The 16,295-nt window shown below is 42.8% G+C and overlaps 1 protein-coding gene and 2 non-coding genes across 5 annotated transcripts in view; 1 reads left to right on the top strand and 2 right to left on the bottom strand.

The window, feature by feature from the left end:
* Positions 1–2,594: 2,594 nt before the first annotated feature.
* Positions 2,595–16,295, bottom strand: part of LOC126985018 (uncharacterized) — a 28,305-nt gene continuing 14,604 nt past the window's right edge. The window contains exons 1-4 of one of the 3 annotated variants that reach the window (XM_050839259.1): positions 10,547–10,689; positions 8,734–8,867; positions 5,769–5,979; positions 2,595–4,184 (exon numbers count right to left, since the gene is read on the bottom strand). In XM_050839259.1, coding sequence (XP_050695216.1) covers positions 4,111–4,184; positions 5,769–5,979; positions 8,734–8,867; positions 10,547–10,574 — 447 coding nt within the window. In that variant the 5' untranslated portion in view covers positions 10,575–10,689 and the 3' untranslated portion in view covers positions 2,595–4,110. Of the gene's footprint in view, positions 4,185–5,479; positions 5,980–8,733; positions 8,868–10,546; positions 10,690–16,295 lie in introns of those variants that run through there. The other 2 variants (XM_050839257.1, XM_050839258.1) reach the window with 2 other exon arrangements.
* On the bottom strand, positions 6,717–6,790 carry Trnan-guu (transfer RNA asparagine (anticodon GUU)). The gene has a single exon. It is a non-coding gene; the product is annotated as a tRNA-Asn (tRNA).
* Trnan-guu (transfer RNA asparagine (anticodon GUU)) lies at positions 7,027–7,100 on the top strand. The gene has a single exon. It is a non-coding gene; the product is annotated as a tRNA-Asn (tRNA).

The raw sequence follows: 16,295 nt of genomic DNA, 5'->3' as shown, positions 1-16,295 counted from the left end.
GAACTTTAGGCTGGCTTTAAGGTGTGAAGTCACTTGATTTGCCCGTTATCGCGTACATATTATCTTTATGAAGCCTTCAGTAAAAATGTAGGAGGCTGATAACCCTTAAATGTTGTATAGTATATCGGAAAAACGCGGAAGAAGAGCATTGTGTCAGGCCGGGCGGGGATTCGGAGGAGGTCAGGCGAGGCAGGTGATTGGCCGGCCCGGGAGGTGGGTGCCAACTTCTCGGGGTAATATTAATACGGTGTGAGTTCAAGAAGATGTGAAAGGTTACATAAATGAAGGGAAGTGTCGCTGAGCAGAAGGAGACCGTGCGCTGCCATAGCCTGCCGGGATAATGCACCATCAGTAGTACAAGTCACTACAACTTGTAATGGTTGATTGATAGTTTAGTGTTGCAAGTAACAAAGGAGAAGGGAGGAGCATGCCATCCCAACCCCCAGGCAGTACAGAGTATGATTATACAACTAAGGATACATGTGGAAGTAACACCAGGATATTAAAAAGATACAATGGTAGGGGACAAGTGCTAAAAAAAATAAAGGCCTTGATTTAGTCAAGGGAGCAGACATAAGGGACTGAGCTTGTAGTGGTTGTGCACCATCCAGCATCAATTACTCCTGTCCACGGCCTTCCTGTGGCAGCCCCGGCCAGCAGAGGTTAGCAGGGAAGCAAACTATACAGCCTGCAGCAGGTTCATTCTGCCCATAGTGACTAATCGGTGCTACTTTGATTGATTGATTGATAGTTTATTGTTGCAGGTAAACAACGAGGGAGAAGGGAGGAACATGCCATCCCAACCCCCAGGCAGGACAGAGTGTGATTATACAACAATTAATACATGTGTAGGTAGCACCATGAAACTAAAAAGATACAATGGGAGGAAGGAAAGCACAACAAGGGAGGGAGTATGCGATCTACATAGCCATGTGATCTATAAGAGTCAAATTCTACTTTGGTATGGGATCTACATGTTTCATTTATTAATATGGCTTAAATAAAACGTTTCACCTGTAGGGTGAGGTGGACATAACTCGTACACGGTCACGAGACGTACAAATTAAGGCCGTCTTGTCGAAGCAAAACATCGAGGATTGTCTCGCTTTTTCCATGGCGAATATGATCATATTGAAAAGATATTTGCATGGAAAGATATTCTTGTGCCGAGTTTTTGTGTTCGTGGGAATCCCATAAACAAATGTGGGTAGTTCACGAGTCGTACAGCTATTAGTGGACGCAAATGTTATTGTAAAGCCTGCATGGTTACACTTGACGAGCATAGAAAACCACCTAAAAATTACGAGTTAAAACACTGTCATCAATTGCAGAATTGGAAGTCCAAACAATCTAAACTGATACCTCAAAGGAAGCCCACAGCCTAAGGATCACTTAAGGCACTTGGGTTTGAGTCTTTTTGCAATGCCAGATTTTTAAGAAATTTATTTATAAAATTGCACGGGCCGTGAACACCTCGTGTACGAGCCGTGACCCCCTAGTCACAAGCCGTACAGCCATTAAAAAAAGAAAACTTCCTATGGAGAAAAATATTCTCTGGGAAGCCCAACAGATACTCATTGAGGAAGGCGAAGTAGCCGCTATGACGAGTGTTTGAGATTGATGCACTCCAGCAGGATATGGATTACAGTGAAGGAAGAGAATCATGTAACTCCTCGTGCATCGCCTTCGTTGTCATGGTTATATACCTGCCAAATAATTATGAGGGATTCTTTCTGATATGACTATGCGTACTGACTTACAGTGGCCATAAAACAGTGAGCGATGAATATCCACGCTTTTCAAGTTTTCTTCTTAGCTCTGGAGGCATTCATCGCAGCTGCAGATATAAATGTTCGATGTGTGTGTGTTTAGTTACAAATGCAGGATCTATAATTATTATATGCAATTTTAGTTCTGATTTTATATCAGTGAACGATTATGTATCCAGGTGTGTGTGTGTGTGTGTGTGTGTGTGTGTGTGTGTGTTAACCTTTATATTTTTCACGTCATTGGTCAATTATTGTTTTCACGTGCAACTGGATCGCCGATATTAGACGTGTAATCACTGTTAACGAGGTAATTGAGCACTAAACGCTTCCGTGAACATAATCAAATCATCTCATCTTTGGAAGCTGCAAGCGAAACACTCGTCCTCACACGATCATGAGCTGTGTACTTAATGTAGGAGAATCATTACCAGTAGATCAATAATGCAGAAGGGAACGTGTATACCTGTATGTCAGTTTTACTCACCTGCGGCAGCCCTCTTGACTCCTTTTGTAACAGTTATGAACCCGTATACAATAGTCAGTAGATTTCCTGCTTCTAATCTTCAACCCAGATACGATTGTCATGACTCGCTGCTTCGAACCACTGACAACTATTTTTCTGGTTGTTCTGAACCCATGCAATGGTGACGATGAAGCCACGTTTGCTTCCCACCTCCCACAAACAATTACATGCCAGAAAAGGAGAAAGCCCAGCAGAAAGAGTGACAGGGGAAAAAATACCCGCAACGTGCTGCTCCTAAAACGAAAGGCGATATTCAAAAAGTACGCTGTGGTGAGTAACAAGCAGGTTAATAAAACAGTTGAGCGGCTCTGTGATCATTTACTGCTTTTGTAGGATTTGTTTGTAAGTTTGGTTCTACGTAACTCTATACCTCGGCTTGTGGCTGTTTGGTCTGGACTTGCGTGTCGCGTGTATTGTATTCTGTATTGTGCAAGCATATTGTGCTGTTGTATCGTAACGTGTTGTGTGGTGATATGTTGTCGCGGCCATTACAGTTTCCTGCTTGGTTGCTAGAGAATTAGGAGTGGACACTTAATTTAAGGAGAAAAGGAAAGTTTGCTCAGCCTCAATCGGCTCGGTCCAAACGGCAAGTAATGGCGTCAACGAGGCAGACAAAAATGAGTGAGATTCTTGGTAAGTGTAATCATGTAGTGTGTCTGTGTAAAGTGGTTTGCATCTGCTGAAAGTGTATCGTGTTTGTGTGTTGTTGAATAGTCACATACACAAAGTGGCTCATCGACATACACGGTGATTTAAGGAAGATTATTCATATGGACTAATAACTGTATATTTGTGTTGACTCTGATAGCGAATATAGAAGTTAAAGGGATTCATTAAAAGTGTACATGTCTTATTAAGTTATGTAGGCTGTTTGTAAAATGTTAAAGCGACTTGGTGTGTGTGTGTGTGTGTGTGTGTGTGTGTGTGTGTGTGTCCCCGTGGCTTCAAATAAATGAAACACTAACAATGGCTATATCAGGCTTAAAGTATTTTTAATAAATAGTCACATTCTATAAATAATAAATATTGACATAAATAAGACAGGAATTGCAGTGAGATGGGGAAGGGATGACTGTTGTAGAGAAGGGATGTAGATCCTTGCGCATTTTGTCTCCTCGTTCAGTTGTTTCCGATTTTTTTTTTTTCCCTCGCAAATTATTCATGTTTGCTCATCGTTCTGCCACTCACACGGGATGATGATGTTGATATTGATGTTGCGTTTTCTTGTTCTTGTCGTTGTTGGTTGTCGTGGAGCGTTTTCAGTATCAGTCGAGGGCAATTAGGTCGTACACATCATCTTCGTAATTTTTGGGACTATTTCTCGTAAACTATTTTGGCACTTGGGTGTTGTGATGGAAGGTTTGGTTACTAACGCGGCTTCCACACTATTGGCTGGCTCCCTCTTTCCATCTTCCTGCACTTCGGTATTCAATTGGCGGTTCAGAAACATGGTCTTTAGCATTTTCGGTGATACGTTCTCTTTGTCTTTTGCCTTCTCTATTACTCAACCATTTTCCAGCTTCTGTGTATTGATTTCCCTATTTTTTTTCGTCATCCATATTGTAAATTTAGCGAATGTACTTTTCCCCTTATAAAATCCGTCCCATATGACTCCTATATTTATTCTTTTCTCCCTTTTCTCAATGTTATGGAGACATTTGTTTAGGTTTGTTGTCCTCACGCCGTCCTCGGTCACTCGTGGTCAACAGAGGCGGCTGCTTCATCCCGACAGTTCAGTTTTATGCATGGTGGCGTCTCTCTCTTCTCGATGTCGCGGTTCTCCTCTCCTTCCTGTCTCCTCGCGGCGGGGCTCGACCCTCACTTCTGCAGATAACGGAGGAGTCGTGGCACTGGTCGGCGGTCTGAGGTGAAGGGGTCCTCGGGGCCTTGGACTGTAGGAGGGAGAGAAAGGCAGCATGAGGCGCAATGTTAGGTAAGGGGTCGGTAGGTCTTTTTGAAGGGTGGGACCGGCATATGACCACAAATGTTGCGCCGACTAAACGAAACTTTCCAACTTTTTTGAAGGGTGGGTCTCTTACTTTCAAACTCGCAGACTCTTGTCATATTAATTAGCAATAGGTAATGATTTAAGTATATAGGATTTTAATTATAGAGTTCGTTTATTGGTAGTAGTAGAAGAAATAGTAGTAGTAGTAGTAGTAGTTGTAGTGGTATAGTACTCCTTAAATCTGAACCCGCCAGCCTCTCAAATATACGTCCTCTGCATTTCGTTTGCAGCATAAAAAGAGGCCAGGCGCGCTGTAAGACTATATGTTTGTCGCTGAAGTAACCTTGCCTCTTTATACGACACATTTTCACCTCTTATTAGCAAGGAATGGAAGATAAGTTTGTTAGTGAGCTCGGAGAGGTGTGGCCATCGTAAGGGAGAGGCTGAGAACACAATGATTATAATGCCACAGGACGCGGCCATGGACACTCGCCCTCACTCATTCTGTAGTACGCCTGTGTCCTCAACATCCATTAGGAAAAGAAACGAAGACTGGGATAATGATAGATTTGACATATATATTTACGTACTGACGACGATAAAGATAACTATCACAATTTACATTAACCGTGTAACAGCGACGGGCCAAATTTGTGCCATGATATAAACCCCCGAAAATAGATGATACATAATCTGATCACAAATGCTTTGATATATATTATGAAATGGTTGGTGTGAGGGGTGATTTTTCTTATTTTTCTCGGTTAGAGGGACCATTAAGAAACATGATCCCCGCTGCTACTGGGTTAAAATACCAATCAGGTGAACTTGTCCCCTGAGACCTGGCTGCCCGGCATATCTTCTGAGACGTGAAAAGTCAGCCACACACGAACAAAAGCGAGTATTGAACCACTGCTAAATATAACTAATTGAACACACTCTACGGTTTAACACCCCCTATCGATCGCCATACACCATAACAAGGGTCCAAGAGGAGAGTGAGCGCCTCGCCGACCCTTGAGCCGTTTCTGTACATGGCGTGAGTTTGTGAACAGACTCCTTGCTTAGGCGGATGAGAGGCAGGGCGTAATCTTATTCGCGGAAGGGCCGAGATGGAGGGACGAAGGCAACGGAGGAAGACTGGGAGAAAAGGGGGTATAGATGACAGTGTAGGGAAATGACGGAAAATGCAAAGATACACGTAGATGGAAAGAGGAGAGGACAGGCAGAATGACGTATTAACGGATAGGTGAGCCACAGGAGAGAGGGATAGAAGGGGGTGCGAGCAGCGTTACCATATTATCGTACTCAAAACATCGTATTTATCAGTTTCAGTGCCCAAAACTCTCGTACCCACACAGTTACCGAGATTCCAGTTAAAGTTATCGTTAAAAGCGTTACTTATTGGTGTTTGTTTACGATATTTGTAAGTCAGAAACCGGGAAATATGATGTCCAGAGTGGCTGAGTACGATAATTTGGTAACGCTGGGTGCGAGGGAGGGTATATAAGCGCCCGCCGTAACTCACCGTCATTCTCGGAGGAGGCGGGGGCGGCGGAGTTGAGGAGGGCGGGGTTCTGCAGGAGGAGCGCCACCCTGACCACTGGGTTGCGGACTAGCTCCCCCAGGCCGATGCAGCCGTCTCCGTCACTGTCCAGACCCAGCCCCGCCAGCGCCTCCGTCATGCCTCGGGTGGTCGCTCCGGGGCTGCGGGCGTCCTCCTCTGTCAGCAGCGTCGTCTGTAGGGAGTAAAGGCCACAGTGAGGACTAAGGGTCGTATTTTAAAACATTTCGTCGCCCAAATTCACATATTTGACATGGCTTTCGTAGGAGCTGTAGGCCTTTCCAGGGACAGTTTTATGACCCTGGTGGTAGTTTGACCCTTCTTCTGTGCCATGAACCTTAAAAACACTCATGAAGACCCGATTGATCCCCTCTTTGACCTTAAGAAATAGTCGATGTGAGAAGCGATGGTGCCTTAAAATACAGCCCTAACAACCTTGAGGAACACAAGATACATGGCCCAATCAGAAGAAACTATTAAAAAGAGCAATTCATTCTCTGAACGCAAAGACCCAGTCAGAAGAAGCTACAAAATGGCAGTAATTCAACCTCTGGCTTTGGTGCATTTAGCTGGCAGTATCACATCATCGTCAAGTTAAGGAATGTTACTTAAGAGGGCTGACCAGCGGTGGGACGCTTTTAAAACTAATTCTTGATGTTCTTACTGTACAACCATATTATGTGTTTGATTGGAAGTAGTAGCTCTTGGGGTTATGGGAAAAGCCAGGAATTCCGTAACATTACTTAAAAAATCTCTATAAATAAGAAGGCTCCATGTGGTTTTCCTTTAACAGCCGGCCGCGCTAACCAGTCGTGCCGAAGTGATAAATGACTGCCCTCACCCTGAGCAGGTGTGGGCGTCATCAGGTGGAGCGTTGGGGTCGCCGCGCCCCGGCACCAAAACAAAACATTCCGCCCCCGGGTGGGCTCGAACCACCAACCTTTCGGTTAACAGCCGAACGCGCTAACCAATTGTGCCACGGAGGCGATGAAAGTGCCGGCACTAAGGAAAAAAATAACCTTTGTTGTTGCATCGCATTGTAATTTTCAGTTGGTATAAAATACCTGAAAATTAAACGTGATGCATCAAAAAGATTTTTTTTACCTTAATGTCACGCCATTCGTCGCCTTCATGACTCGGATGGTTAGCAAAATGTAACTGGAAATCAAACGTGATGGAGCAAAAAAGGGTTAAATATGTTATCAGTGCCCCATCTTCCATCGCCTCCGTGGCACAATTGGTTAGCGCGTTCGGCTGTTAACCGAAAGGTTGGTGGTTCGAGCCCACCCGGGGGCGGAATGTTTTGTTTTGGTGCCGGGGCGCGGCGACCCCAACGCTCCACCTGGTAACGCCGGAGGGAAGGGAGCAACATTAAAGCTCGCGTTTGATCAGTGTGATGGCCGCGACAGTGACGGCAAGTAATGTCGAGTACAGGCAAGAGCAGGGAGAGGGACGTGAGGCGCGGCGGTGCGAGGTGAAAGTGTGCATGCGTGCGTGAGTGTGTGTGTGCGTGTGTGTGTGTGTTGAGCGAGTACGTGTGTACCATGTTTTACCGCTCGGCTGACCTACTTCTTGATTCTGATTTTCATTGTGACAATAGCGGAAAGGGCGTGGTTTTGGCAGGGTTGTGTGGAGGGGTGGGGGGGCAGGGGCGTGTGACAGCAATATTAGCAGGTCGGGGGAGGGAGGGGGGTCAAAGAAGACGTGAGGGTGAGATGGGGGGCTATTAGATCAGGGAGCGGGGTGCGACGGCGTTAAGATAGGAGGTAGTGCTGACAGGGGAAACAAGACTTGATATTGTGAGAAGGGCGTGACGTGACGAACATGAGGGTGACAGGGAGACAAGCTGACTGATACTGCTGACAGGGTGTGACGTGAAAGGCATGGTGTTGGCACGGGGGAAGAGGGGCTTAATGCTGCTGGCAGGGTGTAAGGAGAAAGCTGTGGGACTGGCAGGGGCGACAAAGATGTAGATATTGGTGACACGGGATGCAAATGTGATACTCCTGACAGGGTGTGAGGTGTTGGGTGTGATTCTGAAAGGGGAAAGGTGAGACAAGATTCTTTATTTATTAGCAGGGAAAACTGGGAGTTGAGGGGTCGTGATTTCAGCAGGGGATGGGGAGAGGAGTTTAACAGCTGCAGGGTTGAAAAGGGAAAGGGAACGCTATGCCAGTGAAGGGATTGGGGTATTGGGAAACAAAAAGGCATATAAAGTAATGGGTGACATTGCAGGGAGTGGGAAGCAAATGGGAAGGAAAGGATGGAAATTTGTGTAGGGGTTTATGGTATGAAGAGAGGAAATGTTGTGTTAGTGATGATTAAGGGAAGTTTGGGAAGGAGTAGGAGGTAAAATAGGAAAAATAGAAGCATATAAAGTAAGAAGTGATAATACAGGGACTGGGGAATAAATGTGAGGTATAGAGGAGGGAAAAGTAAAGGGTATTGGGCCATGTGAAAATAATTGAGTCGAGAACTGGTACATGACGTGTCTGTTCAGTGTGGAAAAGATATAGCTGGTATTACAAGTCACTTTCGCCTCTCACATCAGCTATTTACAAAGGTCAAAGGGGGGATCAATCAGATTCTAATAAGTTTTTTTTTTAGACTCAGGGTACAGAAGAAGGGTCAAACTACCACCAGGGTCATAAAACTACCCCTGGAAATGCTCACAACTCCTACGAAAGCCTCTTCAATTATGTGTTCTTAGGGGGCGATATGTCTTTTAATACGACCCATAAGAGTAAGGAACATAGGAGAATAGGAACATAGGAACAAAGGAGAGAGAAGAGGAGAAAAGAAAAAAAAAAAACGTAGGAGAGAGTGCTTTAATTGTAGGAGAGACGAGGAGAGAGAAATATAAGTAAGTCTGCCTTAATACAATCACCAAATGGCGCCACTAATCACACAACAACGCGTTCTGGCTTACCAAGGGCGGCAGGTCTCCCCGACGGCCGATCCTGGGCAGGTGTTTGGGCGTCTCCGCGAAAAAGTGTCCGGCGTCGGCGCGCGCCACGCTCACCACCGCGGCCAGCACCGTCGCGGCCACCAACCACGCCATACCTGCACGAGACGGAGAGATGAAAGTGTCAGTTCGTGAGCAGAAAAAAAACAAAGACGGATTTCGAGATAGGTTAATGTAGATATATAGATACGTAGATTGATAGATGATAGATGTAGAGGAGTGAAGGAAAGATAGATGTGTCGGTCATGATAATAGTTATAGACATTTTAAGATAGATAAATACATAGATAGATAGGTAGGTAGATACATGAATAAATAAACATAGAGAAGTTAAGAAAAGGTTGAAGTGTCAGACCATGATAACAATAATAAAGCAGATATTAAGACAGGAAAATATAGATTGATATATCGATACAGATAGATATATAGATAGATAGACAGACTGATAGACATAGATATATATAGAAGTTTATTGACCACATGTGCAATGCAAGTAAGAAGGTTATATATAATTCAGAATAATTCATAGGTACAGATATCGAAGCTTTTTCATCTTGTTTCATAACGGAACTTGTTGATCTTTCAAATGTGGTATTAAGCAAAGATTTTTTTTCTTATCCGTTCATATATTAAACTTCTTAGTTAGTGCTTGCTTAATATTTTCGACTGAACGGATGAGCAGTAAAGGAAGGAGGCAGCAGACAGAACCATTAAGTGCAAACGTGAAGAGAAAAGAAGGAAGAAAATACAATAGGGAAAAAAATGGGGTAGGAAGAAATGCTTAAGAAGAAGAGAGGAAAGAAGGAAGAAATGGAAGAAAAAAAAGAAAGAAGGAGAGAAGGAAGAAATGGAGGAGAAAGAAAAAGTATAATGCTGTATTTCCTACTTCAACTTTTTTCAAGGCAATCAGAGCAGAAGGCAAAGTTTGTCACGACCGAGTTTGAGAAGACGAGGAGGAGCCGTGCATACCTGTCATCAAGGGAGTAATCTTCGACTCTGCATAGTGAAGGAAGAAGACGAGGCGCAGGACAGAGCCTTCAAACCAATCAAAACACATTACGAACTTGTCCCGAATGTATGCAAGGAAACGAGGAAGGCCTGAAAACGCGTCTTCCACCTCTCTTCATATATTAACGACTGGCCAACAAATCGGAGTCATGAACCCACTCAAAACAGAATACAAACATGTCATAACCGAGTGTAAGAAGACGAGGAGGCCTGTAAACGCGTCTTCCACCTCTCTTCATATATTTTCGACAGGCCAACATAACGAATCCATAAACCCAAGCAAAACAGAATGCGAAATCGTCACGGCTGTATCATATCCTCAAGCATTTCAGGGCTTACACGTGCACCCACATTGGATAAGGCTTTCGTATATAGAGGTTGTGTTAGTATTTCCATGGGTAGTTTTATGAGCCTAGTGATGGTCTGACGAGGCTTCTGAACTATGAACGTGATCAAAAACTCATGTCAACGATTTCTAAAGGTTAAAGAGCAGCTCAGTCGGGTTCTAATGAGTGTTTCCTTAGGTTCACAGTATAGAAGAAGGGTCAAACTACCACCAGGGTCACAAAACTACTCCTAGAAATACTCACAACTCCTACGAAAGTCTTGTCAAATATGTGTTCTTGGGCGGCGAAATGTCTTATATACGACCCTTTATGAGAACTTGACTAATCTCCTTTCTGGCCTCTGGAAATACTTGTCGTGAGAACCGAAAGCGTCTGAGAAAGTGGACCGAGGAAGGGCCATCAAGGGACCGAGCGGGCCTCACCTGTCCTGGAATCCATCACGAAGAACATCGCGGCGCTGAAGGAGTGAGTTTTGCGGGGCGTGTGTCTGTCAGTCCGTCAAGCCAACGCTCTCGTCTCGCCTCGCCGCCTTGTCGCTGCGGGTTGCTGTGGGGGCCGCCGCTCCCGAACCCCCCTTTATAGATGACGGCAGGCCCCCCTATGCACATGCGCGCCCCGTATCGTGTCCTCAGCTCCCCATGCACGTGTGTACGGAAAGTTATCGAACCGTGTGGCAGCGCTAAGTGGAATATTGGGACGGTTTCTGGAGCGGTTACTTCCATCCATGGCTTTGTGTTTTATCTTTGCTTCTGTTCTTTTGCATTAATTATCTTATTTAATTTATTATGAAGCGAATCCTCGACATACCAAATGGAATATTGGGACGATTTCTGGAGCTGTTACTTCCATCCATGGCTTTGTGTTTTATCTTTGCTATCGTTCTCTTGCATTAATTATCTTATTTAATTTATTATGAAGCGAAACCTCGACATACCAAACGGAATATTGGGACGATTTCTGGAGCTGTTACTTGCATCCATGGCTTTGTGTTCATTCTATCGTTCTCTTGCATTAATTATCTTATTTAATTTATTATGAAGCGAAACCTCGACATACCAAACGGAATATTGGGACGATTTCTGGAGCTGTTACTTGCATCCATGGCTTTGTGTTTTATCTTTGCTTTCGTTCTTTTGCATTAATTATCTTATTTAGTTTATTATGAAACGAAACCTCGACATACCAAATGGAATATTGGGACGATTTCTGGAGCTGTTACTTCCATCCATCGCTTTGTGCTTTATTATAGTCGACAAACTCAGTGGATTATTGGGACGATTTCTTGAACCGTTACTTTGATCCACTCGTCTATGCTTTATCGTGTTAGTTTTATGTTCCTTTATGTTTTATGGTGATAGTTTTATGTTCCTTTATGAAGCACCGCCTCGACAGCCTCAGTGGATTATTGGGACGATTTCTTGAACCGTTACTTTGATCCATTCGTCTATGCTTTATCGTGCTAATTTTATGTTCCCTTATGTTTTATGGTGATCGTTTTATGTTCCTTTATTAAACAGCACCTCTTCCCTCTACAGCCTAAGTTTTCCTTCCTGTCGTACCCAACGTTGCCAGATTGTCGTACTCTGCCTCTTAGGTTTGCCGATTTTCGACCCAAAAACTGCTTTCATCACCCAAATAACTGCCTTCATATATGGTTATCGTTTAAAAGGTTAATTATTGGTGCTTCTTGGCAACAGTTATGGGCCAGAAACCGGTAAATACGTGGCTCTGAGTACGATAATCTGGCAACGGTGTCCTGTACGCTAGTTTCATCTCTTTATTTCGTCTTCCTCATTCTTTGTGCATCATTTTATCGTTCTTTTTGTTTTAACTGTCTAGATATAAAACGTAACTGGTTCATCTCTAGACTCCTTCCTTCGCTTTCCTAATATTCTACTTTTTATCGCTGTTGTTGTTGTTCTCTTCAAGTTGTTTTCCTGGCTTACCCATGCATTGTAGACATGACATTGTATAATAACCATTGTTAGCCTTGATTAACCCTACAGCATGGCATCATAAACAGAGTCAGCTGCTCTATTTTTTTTTATTTTTTTTACGTCTTGGGCTGTGGCGACGGTATGCCTTCATAGTAGGGCCTGATGGTCGGCCCCAGCCCGTTGTGGCGCAGACAAGTGTTTATAGTGGCGCCATCTTCACGTTTCAGCATTTTCCATTTTAGATTCCTAGTTGCATAATGTAAATTGTTGGGGGGGGAGGGTCATGCGACGCCGATCTAGCACAGTTTTTGCGCTGTTAACACGCCTGACTAAGTGGATTATTAGGACGATTTCTGGAACGGTTACTCTTTGATCCTTTGGTCTGTGCTTTATCGTGCTAGTTTTGAATGTTCCTTTGTGTCTTATCGGGACAGTTTTACGTTCCTCTGTGTAGCCCTTTATGGCCACTTTGCTTTTCACTTTTATGGGAGCAGCGATTAGCGGGCTCTCCTTTTTCTACACTTTCTTTTTGTTGCCCCCGAGTTGCTTCCTGTACTGAAAAAAAAACGCCTCGACCCACTCAATGGAATATTAGGAGGGTTTTTTTCATCATCTGACTGTCATCCATTCCTTTTAGTTCTTTATCTTGTTTTAGCTATACCTCTTTCTTTCTTCTTCTTCTTCTTCTTCTTCTTCTTCTTCTTCTTCTTCTTCTTCTTCTTCTTCTTCTTCTTCGTTTTCCTCGGGTTGCCGAAATCGAGTGCGTCACGCCATTGGTAGTTTTTATTTTTATTTTTGGAATCGTTACTTTTAGCCGTTAATTATTATTTTTTATATCGAACTATTTTTATCGGTTTCATTTTACTTCGTTTCACCTTCGCGTTGTTGGGTTCAGATTTATGTTAGATGTTAGGAAGTTTTTTGAAGCCTTTGTTTTTTATCTATTAACCTATTACTTCGTGTTAGTTTCTATGTGTTACCTTGTTTTTTTTTTCTAGTCTTCGTTTCTCCTCATGTTGTTGCGTTTGTTTCCATCACGGCGTAAGTCAACACTAAATTACGAAGGAGGTTTTTATATTTTTAATCCTACTAATTTTATTCTTTTCCCCTATTTTGTTTTTCTTTTTCCCTCTTCCTTCCTTCCTTCCTTCCTTCCATCCATCCATCCTTCTTTCCTTTCTTTCTTTCTTTCTTTCTTTCTTTCTTCATTCATTCAGTTTTTCTTCCTTTCTCCACTCTTCACTAGGCTCATGTCCCGGCCTACCATTCATTACTTAACACTCTGCAATGAGATTTTCATTTTACGATATCACCAGGGACGACCTAATCAATAATGTGCTTTCTGTGTTTGATTTATATATTTCTTCAGATCATTCGAGTCATCGCCATTAGGAAGAACTGGGCAATGGGGTAACGGGGGAGGGGAGTCCTTGGGGGGATCCTTCAGGGGGAGTCCGAGTTTCTATATTGGTGACATGTTTACGAGTTACCTCCGTCCTTCAGGGCACGTTGATCCCGGTTATTTTCCCTTCATTTTTCTCCCTGTTCCGATTTTTCCTGTTCCTCATTTTCCTTCTACCTCCACATCCTTCCAATTTCTGCCTCATTAGATCTTATAAGTAGATCCTCCTTCCCTATACTTCGTCCCCTCCTCTTTTCTCTCGCTAATTGTTTTTTTGTCCTCCTTTTCGAACCCCTATCAGCTTCCTCTTTCCCGTCTTCTAAAAATCTTCTTCTTATGTTACGTCTTTTCCTATCTCCTTTTCATGACTTTATTTTCCCCTCTAGTCAGCCTTCCTCCTTCCTGTCCATTTCCGCTATCTCTTCACTTCGTCTTTTCTTCATTTTTCCTCCTGTTCTTATTTTCCCTCTTCCTCTTCTTCCCATCGCAGCCTAAGTTCTCCTTCCTGTACGTTAGTTTCATCTCTTTATCTCGTCTTTGTGTGTTATTCTTTCGTTCCTTTTTGTTTTAACTGAATATAGATATGAAACGTAACTGGTTCATTTCTAGTCTCTGCTTTCTTCGTTTGCTTATATTCTACTTTCTCCGTTTCCTATTTTTATGTTCTCTTCTGCTTAACTCTTCCAACTAATCTGTTAGTAAACCTTCCCGCTCCCCCGCTTTGCTGCGTATAATTGCTTCCTTTCCTTCATAACCGTACTTTTCCATTTTACTCCATTTTCTTCCTGTTCCCTATACTGCTCTCTCTTTGAATATAACTGCTTCCTTCCCTCTTACTGTTTGAAGAGGAGCAGGAGGAAGAGGAGGAGGAGGAGGAGGAGGAGCATCAGTAGTATAGCAGCAGTTGTTGTAGTAGTAGCAATAGCAGTAGTAGTAGTAGTAATAGAGGTTGTGGTAATAATACTAATAATGATAAGAGATAAAAACAGATCCCTTGAGGGCGTTTAGCATAAGTGTGACCAGCTCAGGGCCGCATATTGATAAGTGGACGTCGGCGGCACGGCGGTGGAGGCGGCGGGGGAGGTGGCGGAGAGGGCTTTTTTGGGGCCAACTCGTGTGAATATTCGTGTCAAGATTACCTGAGTGGGGAATACGGGCAGCACCACCACCCCCTCCCTCCCTCCCATGTAAACTAGTGCATGCATATCGTTACCGTCATCTGTCGACACTGCAAGGACGCGCCGAGGAACCATTGCCCAAGAAGAGTATTATTGATATCATTATTATTGGTGTTAGGTATACTATTATATTTATTATCGTGAGGCGTTATTGTTTTGCTTTTTCCTCTTAAAATAGTTATACAGAGGAAAGGAAGCAGTTATAGGGATAGAGAGTGGAGTAGAGAACAGGACGAAAATGGAGTAAAATGAAAAAGTAAAGGAAATTAGCGAGAGATGGAGGAAACGAAGCAATTATACTCATGTTTATATATTTATTTATTTATTTATTTATTTTTTTTTTTTTGGGGGGGGTGAGGTATTCTACAACAGGTGGGCAGTACTTGTATTGTCTCCCCTTCCGCCAGTATTAAATCGAAATGAAGACGATATGAAATTAAATATTCTTAATAGCTTTGGATACCTATCTCTGAATGCGTCCAGTCCTATATATATGTATATATATATATATATATATATATAGATATATATATATATATATATATATATATATATATATATATTTTTTTTTTTATTACTGCCCAAAATATACAGCTTTAAATGGAATACATAATTGTATAAAAGGGATAATAAAATGTTTCAAATGTTTCAAATGTTTCAAATGTTTCCTCGGGTTAGATGATTTAGAACCACCATGCATCTCGTTACATCATGTTCCTCTACTAACCAGCAATTAATAAGCTACTCCGAAATTCTAAACGAAATTCTATGTGTGAGATCTTTTGAAAATAACCAAAAGAAAGATTGTTATTAGAAAAAGTACATAGCTTCTATACAAAATGTGGGACTATAAATGGATATGTTTAAGCACGTGAAAGGTCGGTCGAAAGTACAAAAAAAAACGATGATTAAATGGTATGTAATATGTGTGTGTAAAGAAAATTATTTGAACGTTCTAATTTTCGTTTTTTTTATGGAGCAGACATAACGCGATATTTTTCTCTCTTCTTTTGCCTCATTTGTTCTGAATATATAACTCCTTGCTTGCTTGCTGTTGTATAAGCGATCGGTTGGTGTTATGAAGCTTTCTCAAACCCATGCACGTGTTCATGTCGACGCTATATGAACTTCAGAATAAGACCAAGAAAAAGAATCGGATCAAAAGGAAATAAAGAAACATGATGATGGAGATGGTGAAGAAACAGAGAGAGACAGAGAGAGACAGAGAGAAGGAGAGAAAGAGGGACAGAGGGACAGAGAGAGAGTAGGGAAAGGAAGGAGAGGTATACATAGCCTCCTACGTCATACTACTACATACTACGACACAGCCTACGTCACACACACCAAAAAAAAGAAAAAGAAGAATTAAAAGCACCATTAGGTCAATAAAAAGATTACGTGTACCCTCAAGAGCGACGTGTGTGCTTTTATGAGCTAATCAAGGGTCATTAAGGTGTGTGTGGGGGCAGGTGAGGTGAGAGGGGGAGGGGGAGGGGGAGAAGGAGGAGGAGCAAGTATAGATGAGGGAGGCCATTTGAAGCTAACGATGCCGCTTGTCTGGCTAATGCTTAAGGTTATTGAATGTCCCTCAGTCACTCTATACCTGTACTTTTTTTCCTCTCGTGCAAATGTGTGTGTAATTTACAGTTGGTGA

This window comes from Eriocheir sinensis, chromosome 58 (genome assembly GCF_024679095.1).
Source record: "Eriocheir sinensis breed Jianghai 21 chromosome 58, ASM2467909v1, whole genome shotgun sequence".
NCBI classification, from domain to species: Eukaryota; Metazoa; Arthropoda; class Malacostraca; order Decapoda; family Varunidae; genus Eriocheir; species Eriocheir sinensis.
Note: the sequence above shows the minus strand (reverse complement) of the source record. Positions and strands in the feature narration are given on the sequence as shown.